The sequence below is a fragment of the Eulemur rufifrons genome, chromosome 2 (assembly GCF_041146395.1).
Source record: "Eulemur rufifrons isolate Redbay chromosome 2, OSU_ERuf_1, whole genome shotgun sequence".
Classification (NCBI taxonomy): domain Eukaryota; kingdom Metazoa; phylum Chordata; class Mammalia; order Primates; family Lemuridae; genus Eulemur; species Eulemur rufifrons.
In genome coordinates this window covers 18,615,379-18,628,958 of record NC_090984.1, presented here as the reverse complement: position 1 = coordinate 18,628,958, position 13,580 = coordinate 18,615,379, and the positions used below count along the sequence as shown (strand labels likewise).

The following is a 13,580-nucleotide window of genomic DNA, read 5'->3' as shown; positions in this document are numbered from 1 at the left end:
CAGGGCTTGTCAGCACGGACAGGCAGCTTGTGTGTGTCATGGTCCCATGTGAGTGACTCCCTGGGGCCGCATGCAAGGCATGGATGTGAGAGAGCTGAGTATGTATGCTGGGGGGCCTCCGGGCCTGCTCCCAGATCAGGTGACTGTCTCGGGATGGCCTCTTGTCCGGGGCCCACTCCCCTTGGTCCTGAGGGGCAAGTAGCCAGCCCCCTGCTTCCCAGGAACCCGGCCCAGGGAAGGCGGTGCTGGCCAGGAGATCCCAAGTGCAGCCTCCCTGCCCAGGCCCCCCCTGCCATCCCCCGGCTCCAAGCCCAGGTCCTGGCCAGGCTGTGGGTCCCTATTAATAAGACCAAGGACACAGCTGGGGCTTGGCAGGGGTCCAGCAAGAGGAGCCTGTCACTGAGTGCCTGTCCCTGGCCTGGGCCAGCACACCCCACACCGGGGACCCTGTCCCTACCCCTGGGGGAGGTGTGAGCCTTTGAGCCGGGCCTCAGGATGCCAGCCCTGACATCATCCTGTGGGAGCAGCAGTGCTGGGGCAAGGTGCATCCTGGGGCAGGGGCTCAGGAACCAAGGGGTCAAGACCCTTCCATGAGGGCAGGCCCCAGGCTCAGCAGGGCAGGACAGAGCACGAGGGTTTGTCCCCATCCCAGGAAGTTCCACTCAGCGCTTCTTGGTTCCCTCTCACAGCTGGGAAGAGACGCCTCAGCCATGGGGACTGGGAAATAGGTTTATTAATTCTGACTGTCCAAAGCATCTTGTACCCAAAGGGCCACAGTACCACGCCACCAAGTGACCCCCTCGCCACAGCATCCAGCATGTCCCCGCAGCCCTGTGTGTCCCGTTCCACTCCCGACCAGCCGGTTACAGTTACAGGCTGCAGAGTCCTGCCCACCCCAACGGTAACCCCCAGCCTCGTGCCACCTGCCTAGAGGAGGAAGAGGGCTGGGGGCTGGTCAGGGAGGCCCCTGCCCCACCCAGGCTCCCTGCCAACACTGGAGGCTCTGGGTCCCGGAGCCCACAGCTCCCACTGCCACCTCTGTTCTCTCTGGAAGCAGAACAAAGCAGGCCCAGCAGGTTGCACCACCTAGAGCCCCCCAGCCCCTCAGCTTGGCCCCAGCACCGGACCATGCCTCTCTGCCCTCTGGTTCCATCTCTTGAGCTCCCAGAGCTCAGTGTGCAAGCTGTTCCCACTTAGTGGAGAATCATCTTCTATGACAAACTCCTATTCATCCCTCAAACCCCAGCTCCTGTAACCCCCTTCCAAGGCTTCTAGCCTCCCTCTCTCTGGCCCAGCCCTGTCCCTGCAGGGGTGGGGGTGCCTGGCTGCACCTGTGTCAAGGTGGGGACCAGAGGTTGCAGGGAGCCTTGAGTGGGAGCAGGAGGGAGCACAGCCTTGGGAGGGGCACCCAGGCTAGGGTGGGGGTGGGGGTGGTCACGCCAGATAAAGGGAGGAAACAGATAAGTGGACAGGAGGTGCTGGGGTAGAGCCTGGGGTCCCCCTTCTCTAGGCTTCCTGAGAAGCCACCCACCCAATGTGCCCCCCGTTCCTGTCTGTCATTGGCTGTGTGGCCTCAGTTTCTTTGTCTGTAAAGTGGGCAACTATGCCCACCCCAAAGGCAGGGTACCAGCATACGTGGGTGCACTAATGGAGCAAGGCCCCAGAGTGAGCCCTGCAACACTCTCTCATTCCACTCCCCAGCCCTGAGAAACTGTGGCTCAGAGAGGCCAATAACTTCCCCCATGTCACACACGTACCTAGCTGGTGACTGGCAAGGCACAAAGCAGGCCTGGCACGGGCAAATCGCTCCCCAAACACCCTCTGAGATCACCGTTAAGGGATGCAGAAGGTCAGGCTGCCAGGCAGCTGGCCGGGCACCCCCACTCCACGGCAGGTGACTCCGGCCTGTTTTCCTGGACAGCGGCTGCTGACTCAGGCCCCCCTTCCTGTCCCCCACGCAGAAGCACCAGGCCTGGGGCAGCAGGAAAGGGGGCGGGGCAGGGAGTGGGCCGGGCACCCGGAGGCTCTGTCCCAGTGCGCGGAGACCCTCCGCTCAGTGGCATTCAAGGGGCGTCCCCCCCATTTACCGGGCGAAGCCTGGGGCCCGGGTGGCCCATGCCCTACTGAGCCCCAGGGCCCTGGCTGGCAGGCAGGGGCGGGGGCCAGCCTGCGTCACCGCCCGCCCAGCCCCCCGCCCCCTGCCCGCCCAAACTCCACCCCGAGGGAAGGCGGCGCGGATAAAGGCTCAGGGGCCGCCCGTTCGGCCCCAGACCGGCCAGGCCACCACGCACTTGGCCCCGGACGCGCGTACTCTCAGGACTGCGGGGACCTAGGACTGACCACGCCCGGTGAGTGGGGGGCGGGACCACGCGGGCCCAAGAGGTCGTCCTCACTCTAGACTGTTCCGGGTGCCCCCACTTTTCTTTGTGCTTGGGGCAGCAGGGTTCGGGGTGCCTCCGACCCTGGGAAGCCCACCGGGGTTTGGGGTGGGAGGGGCTCCGCGCAGCCAGCACCGCCCTTGCCAGACCTCAGCCCCCGCCCCACCCCACCCCCACGGGGCACTCCCCCTTCCCCGCCAGTGACCTTGAACTAGTTGCCGGTCCAGCCTCAGTTTCTCAGGCCGGGCAGTGCCAGGCTCTAGACTTAGAGTCTTCTGTCCCCCGTCGGGCTTCCCCCCTACCCGCAGTCCCATCGCCTCCTACCCAGCCCGGGCAGCGCTGGCGACCCCTCCCCGAGACTCCGAGCGGCACTCCCGGGAGGGGCCGGCAGAGGGCGCGCCGGCGCTGCTGACTCACCGCAGCCTCGAGCGGCGCGCGCGGGCGCAGCCGGGGACGCCGCGTCACGTCACCGCTCGGGCGGGCGCGTCTAGAGAAACGGGCCCTGCCCGGGGACAGGGGGTGGGGGCTGGAGCGCGAGGTGGCACCAGCGCTGGAGGGGCCCTCAGGGCACCAGCGGGCCCGGCCTCGTCACCGAGGTGCAGGCGCCCCACCCAGACCTCCACGCCCACCGGCGGGTCCGGCCGGGAGGAGCGTCCCCGTGAGCTGCCGGGCCCGGGACCCCGCCACGAGGCGCGGTCTTCCCTCTCCCGCTTCCGCTCCCGGCTGCTTCGCGGACAGACGCGGCGGGGCGGCCCCTAGACTTCCTGCTCCTCCTGGCGCCGGGACAACGGCCCGCGCCCCACCGTGCCCGGCCGCTACAGTCCCCGTTTGGGGTCCCGCGCCCCTCGGGCCCGCCCGCCCTTTGTTGCGGGTTCTGGGCCTTATGAATGGCTCGCGGCGCGGGCGGGGCGCGGGGGCGGGCCCGGAGTGGCGCCAGCCCCGCCCCCGCCGCGTTCCCCTTGGTCGCCCGGGCGCCGGGGGCGGGACGAGGGGGGGCGGGCCTCGCTGCCACGTGGGGCCGCGCCGCGGCGCCTCCCATTGGCCTGGGAGCGCGGCCGCCTGGGCGTTCGGCGCGCACCGATTGGCCGGCGAGAGGCCGGCGGAGTAAGTAGTGAATGGGAGGGGGCGGCGGCCCCGCCCCTTGGAGCGTTGATACATTATAACTTTTTTTTCTTGTTACTTTCACCCCCAGATCCTCCAAGCGGCGGCGGCGGCGGCGGCTGTTGCCAAGGGAGGGGACGCGCTGGAAAGCGCGACCCGAGCGGCGGACAGCACCGAGCGCGACCGGCCGAGGGGCGCCCCCTCCCCGAGATCCTCCCCCGCGCCGCGTCTCGGTCGCGCCCGCCGCCCTTTAAAGGAGCCGCGAGTGCAGTCCCCACCCCCGGAAGGTGTCCCGAGGAGCCGACGCGACCCCAGAGCGCCGTTCGGATTTGGATTCTAAATTCGCTTCCCACCGCCGGGACGGTCTCGAAGCGAACGCGCGCTGCCCCCGGACCCCCAGCGCGCCGCGGACCCGGGCTCTGGGCCGCCCTCGCCCCTGCCCCAGGGCTCGGCGAGGATTGGCGGCGCCCCGCGGACCCCAGGCCCCAGCGCGCGCGGGGGATGGAGCCGCAGCCCGGCAGCGCCCGGAGCTGCCGGCGCGGGGCCCCCGGCGGCGCCTGCGAGCTGGACCCGGCGGCCGAGGCGGCGCCCCTGAGCCTGGCTATCCACAGCACGACCGGCACCCGCTACGACCTGTCGGTACCGCCCGACGAAACGGTGGAGGGGCTGCGCAGGCGGCTGTCCCAGCGCCTCAAAGTGCCCAAGGAGCGCCTGGCGCTGCTCCATAAAGACACGTAGGTACCGCGCGGCCCCCGCACCCTGCAGCCGGCCGCCCCCTCGGGCCGGGGCCCCGGGGCGGGAACAAAGAGCGCGCGGCGCTGGGAAGGAAGGGGGCGGCCAGACGGGGGGCGGGGGCGCGCCGCGCGCTCTCGGGCGCCCTCTGCTCAGCCCCTGGCTGCCTCGGCCCCCTCCCCCGCCCGGGGTCTCCGCACAAAGGCGGCTGCGAGGGCGTCCCGGGCCGGGCTTAAGCGGCCCGCCTTGGGTGAAGGCAGAAACCCCAGGGCGGCGCGGGGGTCACGGCCGCGGGAGTGGGGGCCGCGGTCGCCCCCTTTCTGCCGCGTCCTTGCTGTCTTCCGCGTATACTCAGCGGTCCCTCTGCGTCTGGCTGTCTCCCTTTTTGCGTCTCTCTCCCCCCCTTTGTTCTAGCCATCGAGCGCTCCCCGCAGCCTCCCCCTCCCCCCTGGTATTTAAATCGCCTTCAGGCCGGGGAGCTCTGCCCCCGCGGGCCTCCGGGGACACGCAGTGTCCATCCCCAGCGGAGGGGCCCCGGTGGGGGAGGGGCGGGAGGGGGAGGGTCTCCTTTGTCTGAGCGGCGGCGGTCTGCGCCAGGGAGGGAGGGAGGAGGTGGAGCCGGGCCGCGCAGCCCCTGAAGGCCTCTCCTCAGCCCCCAGCGCCCACGGAGGGGAGCCCAGGGCTGGGGTTGGGGGGTTGCAGGCAGGGGCTGCCCTGTGGGGGCAGAAGAGGGGAGTAAAGGGCACGCCGGAGCCCCAGAGAATGATGACAGAGTGTCTTGTCAAGGTGCAAAGGGGGTGGCAGAGTCCAGAGGTGGGGGTTCCGGGGGAGAAAGGCTTTGAGCTGCCGGGATGGGGGCTCCCAGGGCCAGACGCAGCTCTCTCCACACGCTCAGGACCCTGGATCTGGAAGGGGTGGGGGTGGGAACGACTTCTCTGTTCTAACCCCCCCACCCCCCCCACCCCGCCAAGCACAGCCCTCCCCCGCGGCCTCCGCTTCCGCGTCCCTGTGTTGTCTCCGCGGAGTCTCATCCTCTTCCTTCCTCCCCCCCAGCCGGCTCAGTTCGGGGAAGCTGCAGGAGCTCGGCGTGGGTGATGGTAGCAAGCTGACCTTGGTGCCCACTGTGGAAGCCGGCCTGATGGTAAATGGCTGGGGGGCAGTGTGCCCCGGCCCCACACGGGCAGGCAGCCCCCTCCCACGGGCCACCCGCACACACTGGGGCCCCCTCCCCTACAGTGCAGTCCACCCCAGCCAGCAGGGCCCTCCCCACCCTGAAGCCTGAGCCCAGGGCTGGGAACCTGCACTCAGGTGCTTTCTCCCCATCCTCTCTTTGTAGTCTCAGGCCTCACGGCCGGAGCAGTCTGTGATGCAAGCCCTAGAGAGTTTGACTGAGACCCAGGTAAGACCTCGCCAGCTCTTTCCTGACCTGAGGGGGCAGCTCCAGGGCATGGGGCACCTCCTGGCCACTCTGGAGAGCCCGGGGGTGTTTGTGCACCCAGAAAGCCTGTGAGGGAGGGGAGGGGCTGCCACCCCACCTTGGTGCCAGCCTGGCCTGGTCACTGTGGTTCCTCTCCGCCCCCAGCACTCACCACCTGACCTTGAGGGCTTTCTCTCCCACGGTGGCTGCCATGGGGGGAGGGGACCGGGCTTTCACAAGCCTGCCTGTGGGGTGACCTTGGCCTACAGCTCACACCCGGGACCTGTGTCCCTAGTCCTGTACGCCCCCACTGAGGAGCGCGCCCCCCCCCCCCCAAGGGCACTGCGGCTTCCCCAAAGTCGGTTTCTCCTTTTTTTAATTTTTGGTGGGGGGGGGGGGGCAGGGCGCCTGGGTGACACTCCTTCCGCCTTCTGTGACCCCATTGTGGAGGGTGGGGACCTCATCACCCCCTTCTCCTCCACCTCCACCTCCTCTCTGGCCTTTGTTCTCTGCCCTGAAAGGGGGAGGGGGCGGGGGCGCCTGGCCTTAGGGCAGCAAGGCCTAGACAGGATGTTAGGAAAATATTTAGTAACCAGCCAGGAGGGAGGCTGGGCCTGGCCTGCACCCGGTTCTCGGTTTTGTTGCCTTTTTTTGTTGTTGTTCTCTCCTTTCCTCATTTTCTTGGCGGCGGTAGGGCCTTCCTCAGACGAGGGCCCTGGCCACCTCCCAGGAGGGTGACACAGGCCTCAGCAATCCGCCGGGTGCCAGGGTGGGGGAAGCAGGCAGCTTCCCGCCCCGGTGAGGGGGTGGGCAGGTTCCCGGGCCTCCCTGGTCTGGCCGCAGGAAACCTGCTCCACAGCTTTAGTGGCAGATTTTTTCCTTTCCTCCTGCCCCAGGCCCTCGCCCCCTTCTGCCATCCAACGTGTAGCATCCTGCCCTCGGCAAGCAGCGCAGAGGAGGGGGCAGGGAGGGGGCACCAGGAGCTGGGTGGTCTGCCATCCCCAGGGGTGGCGGTGGGGTAGGGGGAGCCGGTGTCCCAGGAGCCAGGTGGGGGCTGCAGGTGATTATTCCTAGAGCAAGTGTGAACAGGGCTCTTGGCCGCTGGGGGGCTGTGGTTGGCAGGGGGGCCCAGGGCGTGTTTGGTTCACATCCTCCCCAGTGCCTGCGTCAGGAGGGAGCTGGGGGGGCACTGGGCGGAGTGACTGGGCTCCCCAGGGTTGCTTCCCTGCCTGGCACCGAGTCACGCCCGCCCATTCACCCCTCCCCAGGGAGGAAGTTGCAGGGCGGGTGGGGGGGAACCTCAGCTGCTCTCGGGAAGCTACCTCAGGCCCTTCCTGTAAGGGATGTCTCTGGGACAGGGGGGCTATGCAGACTGGGCCTCGGGGTGGAGGCTGCACCCTGCCCGCCTCCTTGCCCCTCTCCCTTCGGGCCCCAAGCAGAGAAGGTTAAGCCAGCCGCTGCCAGCGGAGCGCTGGGAGGGAGCTCTGGGAGGCGGTCTGTTCTGAGTCATCCCGGCTTGTGTCACTTCTCAGAAACCTCCGCCCCCCCCATCCTGGCCCCTGGGGAGAACAAGGCGCTGGCCAGGCCCCAGAGCAGGGGACTCAGTGAGCTCAGGGTCAGATACACCCCTACCCACCGTGGAGGGGGCCAACGGGAGGGTTGATGTTCATCAGGGCGTGTTGAGGCCCCAGGAGACTCTGGCCCTAGGGACTGGTCAGGGCCCCCTTCCTGCAGCAATGCCGCCACCCCCTCGGCCTCTGCCCCGCCCAGGACAGATAAATATTTATCTTGAGAAAGCAAAGGTTAGGACGGAAGAATTTGTCCAGGAATTCCGCCCACTTGTTGGCCTGGTGGCTTAACTTGTGAGGGGGCCTGAGATTGCTCCCCTTCCCGTATCCACAGGCTGAGAGGATTTAGGGGTTGGAGAGAATGGGAGAAAGGTGAGGTGAAGGTTATTTGAAGTTAGTGACTGCCAGCTGGACCCCGCCCCCTCTGGCCTCAGTTTCTCCTTGAAAGAACCAAGTTGGCCAGGGAGGGTCAGGCCCCCCCGTCTGACGCGCCTCTGTCCCCCACAGCCCCCAGCGGCGCCCGGGCCGGGCCGGGCTGGCGGAGGAGGCTTCCGGAAATACAGATTCATTTTATTTAAGCGTCCGTGGCACCGACAGGGACCCCAGAGCCCAGAGAGGGGCGGCGAGAGGCCCCAGGTCACACAGCGCCGGGGGGACCGGGCTGGGCCGGGCTGGGGGCACAGCAGGCTGGAACCCGGGCTCACGGACCCGCTCTCTCTTCAGGTCAGTGACTTCCTGTCGGGCCGATCGCCATTGACACTGGCGCTTCGAGTGGGTGACCACATGATGTTCGTCCAGCTGCAGCTAGCTGCCCAGCACGCTCCGCTGCAACACCGCCATGTGTTGGCTGCTGCAGCCGCGGCGGCTGCTGCTGCCCGAGGGGACCCCAGCATAACCACCCCCGTGGCCTCTCCCTGTCGGCCATTATCCAGTGCCGCCCGCGTCCCTCCGGTGCCCAGGAGCCCGTCCCCCTCATCCCCCTCCCCTGTCACAGCCGGCTCCTTCCGATCCCACACAGCGTCTCCCACCTGCCCCGAGGTGAGTTTGCAAAGGGTGATCCTCAGGGCTCTGAGCCCCAAGTGCCTCCTTGGTGTCTTGAGTTATCCTTTGACCCTGGGATGGCGGTTGTCTAGACCCTGGGCTGGTGGGTTGTTTAGATTCTTGGCTGCTAGGTTGTCTAGATCCTGGGCACTCTGGGCTGGTGGGTGACACCCTGACCCTGAGTTGGCGGGTTGTCTAGGCTTTGGGCTGGTGGTGACATCCTGACCCTGGCCCCCAGCTCACACACACCTCTCTCTGTCAGCAGATGGACTGCTCCCCACCTGCCAGCAGCAGTGTCAGCCCTGGTGCCAATGCCGCGTCCACCCCAGGGGGCAGCCCAACCCCCCGCTCCCGAAAACCCGGTGCCGTCATCGAGAGCTTTGTGAACCATGCCCCAGGGGTCTTCTCAGGGACCTTCTCTGGTAGGTGTCAGAGCACACGTATGACCGCACATATATCCCATGACCCTGTGCACTTGAGGTCACATGTCCTCCCACAGGCAGTTACACCCATGCTCTGAGGACTCACGCATGACCCTGTATCACCTCTCCCTCAGGAATCTCCATGCACACACATGGCCCCACACCTGAGGCCAAGTGTCCACATACGTGGGTGTGTGTCCCACTCCTGCCCTGTGGTCCCATTTGCACTTGTGTGACCACATGTCCATCACGCTCCCTGAGTTGATGTGTGGACCCCCATCCGTGTGTTCATTCATGCCTCTACACTCGTGACCGTGCACACACCCTGCGCTCACAGCCTCCTCTGCCCGCAGGCACGCTGCACCCCAACTGCCAAGACAGCAGCGGGCGGCCGAGGCGGGACATTGGCACTATCCTGCAGATCCTCAACGACCTCCTGAGCGCCACGAGGCACTACCAGGGCATGCCCCCCTCGCTGACCCAGCTACGCTGCCATGCCCAGTGCGCAGCGGCCCCTGACCTCGCCCCCAAAACTACCTCCTGCGAGAAGCTGGCAGCGCCCCCAGCCTCCCTGCTCCAGGGCCAGAGCCAGATCCGCATGTGCAAACCCCCGGGTGAGTGGCTGCCCTCAGGGTACCACCGTCCCCACCCGTGTTCCCCCCCACACACTTCTCAAGGACTCTCTGTGTGAGCCGGTGGGCGCAGGAGCAGCTGACTCGCCTGGGGCCGGAGGGGGGGCCAGCAGCTGCCTCTGCCCCTGCTCTACTGTAGCCCTGAGAGAAGGAGACGTGTGTGTCGGGGCACAAAGTGTCCTTGTGTGCTCCCAAGGGGGCTCCAGCCCCACTTCCTCCTGGCCCCCCCAGGGCACATTTCCAGATGGCATTTGGAGCCTTTATGAATGGCCAAGTCAGGCCTGGCTGGTTGAGGTGGGAGCCAGAGCCCTCCCCCCCATCCCCAGCATTTGGGGGACTTCGGAAAGCAAGGAAGCTCCCCCCACAATGATAGGGTTGCTCCCCCATCCAGAGTCTTGTGGGATGATGGACACTGCCACCCTGTTGGTGCCCCAGCCATGAGAGGTTTCTATAGCCCAGTTCATAAAAGCAGGAAACCAAGGCACAAGCCTAAATGTCTCCCCTATGTCACAGAAGCAGCCACAAGGGTTCAAATTCCAGGTTATTTATTCCATGACCATTTTCTCAAGTGCCTTTCTTGAGACAGGCCAGCGGACCTTCCTGGCTCACAGTGGAGCCGCGTAAACGATTAATAAGTGACTGGCTGCCCCAGAGCGTGAGCGGCCCGCCCAAGGTGCAGTGGATGCCCCTGCCCAGCTTCCTCGCTGGCACAAGTGTCCAGGCTGGCAGGGACTTGGCCTGACCACGGGCATGTCCTGAGGGCCCTCCATGTCTGAAGGGGTGTCAGGCCTCTCGGAGTCACGGTTCATCACCTCCCTTGCAGGGGACCGGCTCCGGCAGACAGAAAACCGTGCCACGCGCTGCAAGGTGGAACGTCTGCAGCTGCTGCTGCAGCAGAAAAGGCTCCGCAGAAAGGCCCGGCGCGACGCCCGGGGCCCATACCACTGGCCACCCAGCCGCAAGGCCGGCCGCAGCGACAGCAGCAGCAGCGGGGGCGGCAGCAGCCCCAGCGAGGGTGCTGGCCTGGGCCTGGACTTCGAGGACTCCGTTTGGAAGCCAGAAGTCAACCCTGACATCAAGTCTGAGTTCGTGGTGGCCTAGGATCGGTTACTCTTGCCCCTCAAACCCCAGCCCAGGGCGGCGGGGGATGCCAAGAGCCCCAAGCCCCGCCAGGAACATGGGCCAGCTCTGGAGGGCAGGTGGCCACTCCCCCACCCCCAGCCAGAAGCCTTTCTTTGTTGTTGTTTTTTTAAATTCTTAACCATGGTTTTCCAAACTCCCCACAGACTTGGCTTCCTACCTCCTTGTCCCCCCCCATGCCCCTCCTCCCCTCACTTCACCCCAGCTCCTGGGCACCTCCTGGGCTCCCCCTGGCCTGTGCACGGGGTCCTCCCGCCCACCTTCCCCAGCTCCAAATATGTAGCAGTCTTTCCAGATGGTTGAGAGCAGGAGACTGAGGAGACCGCCCCCACCCCCTTCCGCTCTGCTCCCCCCCACACCCGATTCAGGTTTTAAGTCAAAAATGTAGATGCCTCATGAAGCACTTTACAGACAGGGAGGGGGCCGGGAAGAGGAGGACCCATCCCACCCCCCACTGCAGACTTCTGGCCTCCACCCCAGGCCAGCAGGACCCCCTGGGCTGCAACTGCAAACTTGCCCACGGCCCTGCCAGTCCCTGCAGCCAAGTAGGGGACTGTTTTCTCTTCCACTTCTAGTCTGTTTTTTTCTTCTGGGCCTCTTTGTCCATTTTCCTTTTTTTTTTTTTTTTTCTTCTTTAAAAAGGAAAGGAAAGCTGTTTCTGCGGAGAGGCTGGCTGGTGGGGGGCTGCCTTGGGTTTGGGTGGGGGGATGTGGGACCCTTTCTTGCCAGGAAAGGAAGCTAGGGGGATGGACCTCCCTCCACCCAGCCCTCGCCCAGCCACCACCAACACCACCGTGCTATTTCCTCTGCCCCCGCCCCCGTTTTTTTTCTGACCTCCTGCCTGCGCTTGGGGTATTTATAGACTATTAATTTTCTGACTGAGCCAATAGTGGTTGGGAATCTCTTCAAAAACTGGGAGAGAATGGCTGGGGCTGGTGCGACGCCCCCCACCCGACCCCGGCCCTCCTTCCTGAGGGATGTGGGGCCTCCCCTGCAGCCAGGGCGGGCAGGGGGTGCTGAGCTGTGAATCCCCTGAGTAGGGGGCAACGCTGTGTAGCATTAACCCCCTTGTGGGGGGTCCGCTGCTGGTCTAATTTGGACCCTCCCCACTCAGTGCCCATGCCCTGGGGGGGGGGTCCTTTGGCCCAGAACAGAGGGACATCAACCTGCTGGGGCCATTTCAATGGGGGTAGAGTTTTTAGGATTTTTTTCCCATTCACGTTTTGTTTTTTAAATGATTATGGAGACGTTTGGGCCCTGCCCCACCCACCTGTCAGTCTTGTCCTGGCCCCGCCTGTTTCCCCCCCTTGTTGTAGGTGAACCCCAAGTCCTTACACCCCTGTTACGTGTTTAAAGTTAATGGTTTCAGATGTGAACATCATGTGTTATAACTGTAGCTCTGTAAATTTTTTTGTGGGGGGTGGGCAGGGAGGGATCCCAGAGGGTAGAAGTCGAGCATTTGGTTTTTTTTTGTTTTTGTTTTTCCAAAAAAAAAAAAAAAAATAGAAAAAAATGAGAAAAAAGGGGCGGGTTTGTTTTTTTGGAGAACTGTCTGGGATACCTATTTAAATGTGTGTTCTGTTTTGTTTTTTAACGATTTTTAAATTACGTCTGTGCCTCCGCGGGTGGAGGGTGGTGGCCCCAGGCGGGAACCGGCCGGCCCCCCTCTGCCCTGTTGGGTACCCCCAAGAAAGCATTACCGGCCCTCGGGGGTTGGGCTGGGGGGGGTCCCCGGCACCTCGCGTGAGTTTCCTGTATGAAAACAAAAATCGAAAAAGAAAAACCTACACAAGCACCGTGATTTCAAGTAATAAACAGAAAATGAAACACAAGTGAATGTCCCGTCTCTCACCTGGGGGGCGGATCTTGCCACACTTGGGCATCATGGAGGGGGGACTTGGGTGGGATGGGGGCCTGGGAGGTGCCCATCTCCAGGAGACCAGAGACCAGGGCCTAGGGCTGGGCAGTTCCCACGCCCCCTCCCCGGGTTGGAGGTGGGCAGGAAGCTGCTGGGCTGGGAGCAGGAGGGGCCTAGCCACTTCCTGGTACCCGAGGCCGGAAGTCCCTCCGGGCCTGCCTGCCTGCTAGGTACCCTCTCCTAGTCCCGGCCCTGTGAAGTGGGCTGTGGGTAAAGGACATGGGACTCTGCAGGAGATGAGACTACACACTTGGGGCCTGGGAGGCGGCTCCAACCTTGCCAGACCCACCCATTGTTCGTCCTGGAGTCTCACCATGGTGCGGCTTGCTGCAGGGAGATCACTGGGCCCGCCCTGGGTGACCTCTTCCTCGGCCCCTCTCGGGCCACGCCCTGGCTTTGCATTCCAGCGCTCCCCAGCCCTGACGGTCATGCCTCAGCCCTCCAGGCCTTTGCCCCAGCCATGCCCCATCCTGGAACGCCCCTCTCCCCAGCTCAGCCTGGGAACTTCCCCAGGCTGCACCTTCCACCCCTGCACGTCCTGGGTCGCCCAGACCCTGCCCAGCCCTCTGCCCCCAGCCTTTCTCAGCTCCCAGCCTGGGGCTCCCCAGGGACCCAGCCAGGGTTGAGCCCTCTCTGAGGCCTCACCTTCCACTTTGGGGAAACCATACTAGTAATGTCCCTTTTAGGGTCAGAAGTAATACTCCCATTTTATAGACGAGAAAACAGGCCCCAAGAGAAACATCTCTTGGCCCGGAGAATTAGGGGCTTTGCAAAATTATGTGACCTCTGCCCCTCATCTGACCTCTGACGGCGCCAGCCTCTGCCCTCCCAAGCCCCAGTGCCAGGATCCCAAGGGGGAGGGAACAGGTCCCCTCCAAGGGTGGCCTGGGGGCGTCTTCCTGAGGCACCGCTGCCCCTCCCAACACCAGTCAACCCCAAATCATCCCACGCCCACGGCAGGAAGGCCCCGTCAGGCCCAATGTCAGCGGGTGCGAACGTCCCCGCGGGGTCCGGAGCACCAGTCATCTGCAGCCCCCGCCCCCATAGGTCAGGGCTGGGGCCTGCGCGACCCAGGTCGCCGCCCCCTCCCTGGGCTGGGTGGGGGACGAGGAATGAGGATGTTGTCCGCGCACCTGCTGAATCACAGGGGCTGTGTCTGCGCCCCTCAGGTTGGGGACCCCGCCCCTGAGCACGCTGCCCCCCAGCCTGGGGGTCCGAGGGGTCCAGGCTG

At 65.0% G+C, this 13,580-nt stretch overlaps 2 protein-coding genes across 6 annotated transcripts in view; both read left to right on the top strand.

Annotated features, from left to right (window-relative positions):
* The window catches only part of GPX4 (glutathione peroxidase 4), a 169,321-nt gene that overhangs the window by 107,860 nt on the left and 47,881 nt on the right, over positions 1-13,580 (top strand). The gene's annotated exons all lie outside the window — the stretch shown is intronic.
* MIDN (midnolin) lies at positions 2,291-12,225 on the top strand. 4 transcript variants are annotated; one of them, XM_069480985.1, is made up of 9 exons: positions 2,291-2,348; positions 3,571-4,213; positions 5,265-5,352; positions 5,548-5,610; positions 7,704-7,832; positions 7,920-8,234; positions 8,503-8,659; positions 9,013-9,273; positions 10,115-12,225. In XM_069480985.1, the coding sequence occupies exons 2-9, from the start codon at positions 3,981-3,983 to the stop codon at positions 10,390-10,392; spliced, it is 1,524 nt and encodes a 507-aa protein (XP_069337086.1). In that variant the 5' UTR covers positions 2,291-2,348; positions 3,571-3,980; the 3' UTR covers positions 10,393-12,225. The 4 variants fall into 4 exon arrangements, with proteins under 4 accessions (XP_069337086.1, XP_069337078.1, XP_069337101.1 ...); XM_069480977.1 differs by having other exon boundaries at positions 8,500-8,659; XM_069481000.1 differs by lacking the exon at positions 7,704-7,832.

Coding starts and splice junctions, on each gene's coding strand:
- MIDN (XM_069480977.1), top strand. CDS start 3,981: ATGGAGCCGCAGCCCGGCAGCGCCCGGAGCTGCCGGCGCGGGGCCCCC. Junction 4,214..5,264: donor GCGCTGCTCCATAAAGACAC/GTAGGTACCGCG, acceptor CCTCCCCCCCAG/CCGGCTCAGTTCGGGGAAGC. Junction 8,660..9,012: donor CTTCTCAGGGACCTTCTCTG/GTAGGTGTCAGA, acceptor CTCTGCCCGCAG/GCACGCTGCACCCCAACTGC.